Source organism: Gouania willdenowi, chromosome 3, assembly GCF_900634775.1.
Source record: "Gouania willdenowi chromosome 3, fGouWil2.1, whole genome shotgun sequence".
NCBI lineage: Eukaryota > Metazoa > Chordata > Actinopteri > Blenniiformes > Gobiesocidae > Gouania > Gouania willdenowi.
The window spans coordinates 16,822,996-16,831,555 of NC_041046.1; the positions used below are offsets into that span (position 1 = coordinate 16,822,996).

Sequence of the window (8,560 nt, forward strand, 5' to 3'; positions counted from 1 at the left end):
GGAACGGATAGACATGTTTCTTCTGCTTCCGTCTGCGACTCCAATGCAATGTGCAAAGCTTTTCCGACAATGTCAACATTAGAGCTCAAAACAAACTTTCTAGTTTAATAATAATAATAATAATAATAATAATAATAATAATAATAATAATAATAATAATAATACAATTTCAAGCAAATGACCTTCGATTTATTGATCCATGAGGCCTACAATACAGGTTTATCTAATGAGAAAATGCATGTGTCCAGCAGCTTTAATGCTTAGATGAGCTTGTGATGTTTTACAAGAATTTACCAACTTCTTAGCTGGGGACACATTAAATATAAATATCTTCATAATATAATTTCTTTTTTTTTTTTTTTTTTTTTTTTTTTTTTATCCCTATATAGTTAATGTACAACTTGCACCTTTTGTTTTACTTACTGTAATGTTTGTATTCTTTTAACATGATCTGCACTGTAAATAGGAAGCTCCCAATCTTGCTATACTTTATATAATGACAATAAAGGTATGGAATTGAACTGAAACCAGTTGGTTGATAAGGTAATTGAGAAGTGAAGCCCTTCTAACCTGATTAAGAAAAATAGAAAAGGAGAAATTCATCTTTGCAGCTGTAAGACACATTTATGCTAAATGCAATTAAAAAGTTGTGATTTTTTTCTCTATATAAAACAAGTCTGTCTACAATTACACACATCCAGGTGTTAGAAATAAATGGCGATTATTTTAAGGTATCAGGCATCTGTAATAAAAAATAACTCTGGAGCGACGTTATCGAGAAATGTCATTTATTAAATATAAATTCATAAGTCAGGAACAAATTACTCCTCACTCTTCCGACTCAAGAAAATGCAAATGATTTGACGGAAGGTTGAGGTGAACCCTGTCAAACGGCAGGAATAACTCTGCTGACCCGTTCAGAGATGCTGAGTTAAAATGTGATACTTCCAGCGTTCTTTTGTCTGTGTGAACCACACGACTACCTGCAGAGCATCTCTAAGATGTTCCCTCCGTCTGCATTCAGAGTGGGTGGTTCAGAGCCTGTAGCTGTCTGCTCCTTTTCTAATCATTAAAGAGGTCATCGCTAGATTTAAGATACACCTGTCACTCAGCCTTCTCCGAGTGTCAATCTCAGTCTACCTTTTTTTTCCCTCTGCTGATGTAAAACTCCAGCTCTGTGACTAGTCGAATCATAATAGTGCAGCAGAAAAGACTTTTTTTTTTTCTCTCTCAAGAAAATTCAAAAAAAAAAAAAAAAAAAAGCCAATAATCAATGACACTTTCAGGGTTTTGTCCAAAGAGTGTGGCTTGCAATTATATATTACTCCCTTGCTGTGTTCCACATTTGACATTTCAATACTTTGAAAGGCCTTTTCTTGTGTCCATTATAGGCGATTACACTGCACGGACCTACTGAGGAGAGGAGAATGGATGAGGATCTTTAACAACTCTTTGTATCTTTTCTCCCTGGCTGTGTGCTGCAGCTCAGAGTCGCTCCTCACAGCATCAGAGACGGTTTGATAGATTATGCTACTCATGCAAAAGATTTGCCCCCTACTAACATTCAGCATGTCTGAACAATGCATGTGTTTGGGCTCTGACACTAAGTATTATGATAATGTAGTGCTCAGCGAAATGATGGATGTTAAACAGCACGACCTGGCTGCACCGCGCACCAACAAGCACCGTACGCACCAATAGTGTCAAGTCATCCCACGCACTGTGTTCGGCTCCCCCGATGACACACAAACTATCAAAGCTAGATTAGGGGCAACACACCAAGCAAGCACCAGGCACGATACACTGATCTATGGGGAAGGGGGGAAAAAAGAAAGAAAGAAAACAGATTTTTTCTTGTTTTTTTTTGTTTTGTTTTTTTGAAAAGATACAAATATCCAGTTGTGCACAATCACTCAAGTGTACAAGAAAATATCACATTTAAACCTCCCGAGATATTCAGAAACGTCTCTGGAGATACTCCAAAAGCCTGAAGCAATAATTCAAAAAAGCTCAAGACATCTGTTCAGATTTTTGCACGACAGCCCACATGAATTAGTCATGAGCAAGCCTGGCATCTTTGATCTGCCCTTAAATACATCATTATGACGAAATTCTGATTCACAAAACTCGGCCGTGCTCAAAAACCCACATTAGGTACGTTTTACCGGATGATGCCAACAGCCCGATACATCATCCATTGAAACAATGCACAGCCCTCTCTATCACAAACTCAGCTCAAATAGGCATTTCAAAGTCAAACAGAATTTATGGCATGGCAGTACACCGTCACAAACTTTGTGTTTTAGGGGGATTGTGGAAGATGATAAGCACCTCTATTCCTCTGCTGCTGCTCTGCTGGGGGAAACAAAAAAAAAAAGCTTTTTGTTGTGGAAAAAATGTGGATTGAATTTGTGATAATGTTACAGCATTGGGAGCCTCTTGGGTCTTTTACATAATAGCCTGTCACTACCCATTGGCATATTGTGCTATGCAACAAATGTGAAATTGTATGTTGCATAGAGGAAGAAGAGGCATGAGTTTTAATGCTATGACTGTTGTGGTTGTCTTTGTGAATAAGGGCCATATTTTTTTCAGAATTGTATCAACATTAAATGAAACCGTCCACTTGAATATACGTGATAATGGGCTGGTCAGCTTTCTAAAGGAAGGAGCAGTCTTTTACATAGTTAGAGGTCGTTTCTAAATTTCCTCAAATCTCTTTCAGAATTAACCCATTTGCGTGTTGATTCTACATCATTTTCCACATTTCAATTTCATCGTCTTTCCCTAATCAGATGTCATTACTGGCTTTTTAACTTCCTGAAATTGTGCTAAAAATGTTTAATATGGTTAACTGAATTAACTCTTGTTATTAATTGTGAACTTTAGCTATATTTCTTTTTCCATGTCATATTGTGTCATATTTTAGGCAAGAATTGACATTTCAGTCCCTATAACCACCAGTTTACAGTGAAGAATTCACAGATTTTTATTTTTATTTTTTTTAAATAAAATTAAAATACTTAAAGTATAATCCAATAAAAATTGACACAAAGGACTATAGCTTCTTTTAAAACTGTAAATTCACATCTGAACCTCATAGCTGTGCAGCTCCTTTGATTGCTGGGATATCTTCATGCTAAATAAACTCAGTGAAACCCAAGGGAATATAATAGTTTTAGCTGTTCAGCCATAATCCAAATGGGAATTATAGCCTACAAGAAAAACAAATAAATAAAAAATCCTACGACCTGCAAAATGCAACTGTTCCACAAACCTGAAACAAACGCAGCTGAAGTCATCAGTGAACACTGTAATAATATTCCTATTATACAGATTGTGGAGGCCACACTTAAGTTATTCTTTTTCCTAAACACGACACATAGTTTTGTTTTGTTTTTTTTCAAATATGTTTATTTACAGTTATTGATTAATTTGAGTGTGCGCATTTTAAATAGAATTATGACTGTAATATTTCTTTCAGTTGAAACTCACCATGTTTTTCTCCCCAGAACATATAAAGAAAGTGGCATTTTCTAAGATGGCTGCTATAGAAAGGCGGACTTAAAGCAGAAGCTACCATGTTTGGAGAGCCGCTGGGGGGGGAGGAAGCTGCCTGTTTTGTTTGTTTCAGTTATTTAATAGGAAATAAGAAATGTTACTTTACATTTATATTTGATTGTTTGATTATATTTATAGTTGTATTCGGATAAATTCCTCCCATTAGTTTAATTATGGCTTTCATTAGTAGGTATGTTTGCATTCGCACCCCCCAATTATCTTAGTTGGCTAGCCACCTTATATATAAACCCCACCATGTGAGTCATTTGTTAGGTCAGTTAGGATAAGTTAAGTTCCTGTGTTTATTTTGCGTTCATCAGTTTTGTCTGTTCTTACTTTACTGCTGTGTTTTTGTTAACTGAAGATTTTTGTAAATAAATTCAACTCATATTTCGGAAAACTACACGTGTGTTCACACCTTTGCTTTGTTTGATTCCTGACACAGATTATACACTTTATCAGGTGAACAAAGCAGTATTGGGCTCATTATTGACAACTTATGTTTTTTTATTTAGTGTAATAATAAGGGGACACAAAATGTCTTTTATGAATGTTTAAATGTGTGCCTTGCCAAGAGGATGAAGGTTAAAGACTTTCAAAAACTTTGGGTGGTTTCCTGATGATTTGGTAGCGTTGAATTCCATTTAGTATGCACTGATATTCGAGACAGGACAAGTGCTGGCATGTTTATTTTAACTGGGAAATAAATAGCAGTGAGTAATGTTTTTTGGTGTGAAATAATTTACTATATATGGCTACAACAAGCTCATGCTATCAAGACAAAAAAAACAACAAAAAACTCCTCACCTTGAATAGTTTTCTACACCCTCCATGCTTCTCCTTTGTTAATGACACTAATCCCATTTTTACTTGTGTACTTGCGCTCCAGTCCACGGATGTCACACATCAACACAGAAGGAGACATGAACAAGGTTTAGACGAGGGGCCCAATTGGAAAAAAAAAAAAAAACTCATCCATATAATGCATTGGTGAAATCTCATTAAAAGTGCACGCCTGCGCTTCCAAAGTGACTTTGAATGTCACGCGGGATGAAGTGGGCATAACGCACACATCAGAGTGGCCTTGGTGAAGGATGATTTGAACGGGCATACGGTACATTCTGGCTTTGGAACAGGATTATCCTTCCTGAAGCAACACTTCACCACACTGTTGACATTCAAAGATGGTCGAGGACGGGCGTAAACAACACAAACATTAGAAATATTGTTTTAATCGATCAGCTATACCTCTACGGGGGAGGCAGGTGGAGCAGCGACGGCCTGATGCTGCCTCGAGGAACAGGTGGTGCACGGATAGCTTAAGGGTCTGCACACACACACACACACACACACATAAAAGCTGCGGCAAACGCACACGTATTCCTCCCATAAGAGCGCTTGACTTGAACTAATCAATAAGATCATGAACTGTAGCCACTGACTCACATATCATACATAATTTGACTGGCTGGTGAATTATTTTTACAGTGAGTGAGCTGATTGGGACTTGACTGGAATCGCTTCCATGTGATTATGTAAAGAATGTGAAGCTCTTTCTGTGTGGGAAGATTCAACTTTTTAATCTAAATCACTAAACAAAGTGAGCAGATGCCCCTCATTACTCATGTCCTCTGTCTCTGCAGCACCTGGATTTTTAACATTATTTTTTACAATATTAGTTTAATAGGAACTTATCAAACTAAATGAAAATCTGAGTACATAAAATAGCATTCATGTAACTTGTAAATCAAAGACGTGTTGGAAAATGAGGAAAATAGATTATCAATCAATACACATCATGTTTTATGCTTTTGAATGAAAACATGTCCTTAAACTTGCAAATGTATGAAGAGGAGAAAATGGGAACTTAACATTAATTCATAAATATTGATGCTTTTTCATCACATTGGATAATCTTATCGGTAGGAAACTAAATATTTATGAACATTTTTGCTGCATACGATTATCGGTGACATTGAATCCAAGCTCAGGGTTTAAAAATATATATATATATGAATGTGTCGAGATTTATTTATTGAACAAGTTTGACGTTATTTGCTGTGTGAATCAGTGGGCGGGTCCCTAGTGGAAAACGGAGGCATTGCAGGTAATGAAAGGAGGGAGGGGGCACAATTTCACTGTCAAAGCGGTTTATAATGCTTTATTAGGCTACTTTGTTTTATACTTTAATATATATATATATACATATTATTAGTTTTGAATCTACCACTAAAATAGGCTTTAGTACAGCTGATTTTGATGTGTAAGAAAAAAAGTAGTATTTTGTCGAGTTAATTAACTAGAATGTGTGAAATAAATCTGATCAAACTAAAAAATAGAATAAAAAGTGTGCAAATGAGACCGAAATGACAGACAAAGTTAAGGTTTGATTCAGTTTTAAGCACTCCAGAATGTCCCATTTCTCCCACAGTGCTCATGATTAGCACATTAGAAGTGATCGATCCCTGATTATCCGCAGCTTGTCTCACTAATTACTAAGTGAACACAGATCCCAGGCCTGTTTGGGACAATCGGAGGAGGAGAATGGGGCGTGAGTGCTGCTCGTGCTGGGTCTGAGCCTCTAATATTATCCTGTAGCTTTGGAGCTACTTCCTGACTTCAAACCCGCCCATGGAGCACCATCACAATACAGCTGTCATGTAAATAGTATACACTCAGAAGTATGTCCCAGAAAGCTGAAAAGGTCGAAAGCTCCTTTTCCACCCACATCAGAACCCTGATCGCATGATAACAGCTTTTTGTGAGCGAATGTAGTAGTTTTCTTTCTTTTTTTTGTAAAGTGTCTAAATGATGAAGGACTTGTGAATGTGAACACATGGATGTAGAAACGCCCGTGCGTCCCGCGCTTTGCACGCATCTCTCCACGCCTCAGTCCCGCCCCCTCACCGGCTCTAACTGGAACACTCAGCACTTGCTCGTCGATGTAAACACACAAAGGCGGTTATCAGCTGTAGTATTCACGTGGATCGGGTCACGATCACAAACCTCCACGTGCTCTCCACCCCACTCACAGACAGATGTTGAATAACCTGCGCGCGTGGATGTTGCATGTCCCACAGAAACATCCGTACATGAACACTTTTGTTTGTGCGTGTGTGTGTGTGTGTGTGTGTGTGTGTGTGTGTGTGTGTGTGTGTGTGTGTGTGTGTGTGTGTGTGGGTGTGTGTGTGTGTGTGTGTGTGTGTGTGTGTGTCCCAAACCTGAATCAGACTTCTTTAATAATTACTATGGTTATTGACTCACATGTACAGGGTATTCTTTGTTGTTGTTGTTGTTGTTTTTTTTGTTGTTTTTTTGTTTTTTTTTAAATCTGCAGAGTAAAGACTAAAAGAAAACAAACCAACCTTTATGCATTCCCGTGAACCTGTCTTTCAGTACTGTGAGTTCGTATATCTTTCCGAATTCCTCAAACAGCGGTTTCAGGTCTTTTTCTTCCAGGTTTCTGGGAATCTGGCCGATGAAAAGCTTGATGGCGTCGTGGTCCTTCATTGGAATGGTGTTCTGGCCGATGGTTAGCCCGTTCATCCTGCCGGCGCTGTTCGTGGTGCTGAATCCATTCTCCTGATGCACTCCGTTTGCAGTGACTGTAGCCATCTTTCCTCAATGGACCGGCGGGCTGTGCTCTCTCTCTCTCTCTCTCTCTCTCTCTCTCTCTCTCTCTCTCTCTCTCTCTCTCTCTCTCTCTCTCTCTCTCTCTCTCTCTGTGTGTGTGTGTTATATCTAGTCTCTCCTCCTATTGGCTCTCCCTCACTACTCCGCTATTTCTTCTTTTTTCACCCACGTTTCTTTAGTAAAACCTTCTGTTACTATGTTTTAGAATTTTCGGGGTGTGTTTTTCACTTCTCCACACACAAACACTTTTTTTTTTTTTTTTTTTTTCCCACCCACACTCCTGACACTCATTGGTGACGTCAGCTCGTCCCGCCCCCCCCCCCCCCCCCCCCCCCCCCCCCCTCTTTCTCCCTTTTTTTTTTTTTTTTTTTTTGCCGAATTATCGTAATGAACTCGCCTCAGCCAATGGGAGAGCAGGACATGTCGACAGCCCCACGGGGCAGAAGAAGAAGCCAAACATTAGTGAAAGCTTGGAAAGCTTGGGACGTTTAAATGATGCAAAGGCAGCAGCACCATCCCCTGCTTTCTCTTTGTCTTTGGAATAAGGCTAAATTAAATGTAATGCTAACAGGAGCATGTGGTCATTGGGGCAAAATGCAGACATTCCATCTTTAGTCAGAGGTGTAAATAGTACTGATATATCCTACTCATGTAGAAGTACTGTTACGTCACTGAAATTGTACTTAAGTACAAGTACTAGTACAATTAAGTCATACAGTACAAGTAAAAGTAGCTCAATTAAATACTACTCAAGTTAAAAGTTACTTACTTTCACCCCCACGTTCTTTTTTGGTAATAAATCTGTCCACAGTTCTCTTACATACAGTAAACATCTCATGTATGATCTTAACAAGTTCTGATGAATTACGGCCGGAACGTCTCTGTGCCAAATAGCACGTACCACATTCCCAAGAATTCCGTGAAATGACTCGGTTCCACCGACTAAAACAAATGAAACTGTGCAACATAAAATGGTGAGCTACGTTGAATTGCCTTTGAAACGATATATCACACGACCATGTTCCGATAAATTTAGTAATTACCGGAAAAGGAGGTGGGCCGCTCATAGAATAATCATGTCAAATTACAGCCCGATTCAATTAGCATTAACAGAGGACTAGTTCTTTGAAAAATGGGGACCCCGGGGGGCCCCTGGCGCCCCCCGTAACACGTACGGGGTAATAGGCCTCATTTATATATTGGCATGTGCCAATGATTTGGTACCATCAACCGAAGATCGGGCTCTGAGCGTCGATGCGTACACATCCATAGATTATACCGACCAAATTTTGACCTAATCCGTTCACAAGGCGTAACGATTTTAACTAGTGTACACAGCAACAAGAATAAGTAGAACAAAGTGAGT

General features: G+C 38.7%; 1 protein-coding gene across 5 annotated transcripts in view; it reads right to left on the reverse strand.

The window, feature by feature from the left end:
- celf6 (CUGBP Elav-like family member 6) overlaps positions 1-7,206 on the reverse strand; it is a 230,306-nt gene extending 223,100 nt beyond the window's left edge. For 4 of the 5 annotated variants that reach the window (XM_028476904.1, XM_028476897.1, XM_028476891.1 and 1 more), the window contains exon 1: positions 6,927-7,206. In XM_028476904.1, coding sequence (XP_028332705.1) covers positions 6,927-7,176 — 250 coding nt within the window. In that variant the 5' untranslated portion in view covers positions 7,177-7,206. The remainder of the gene's footprint in view (positions 1-6,926) is intronic. The other variant, XM_028476875.1, reaches the window with a different exon arrangement.
- Positions 7,207-8,560: the final 1,354 nt, after the last annotated feature.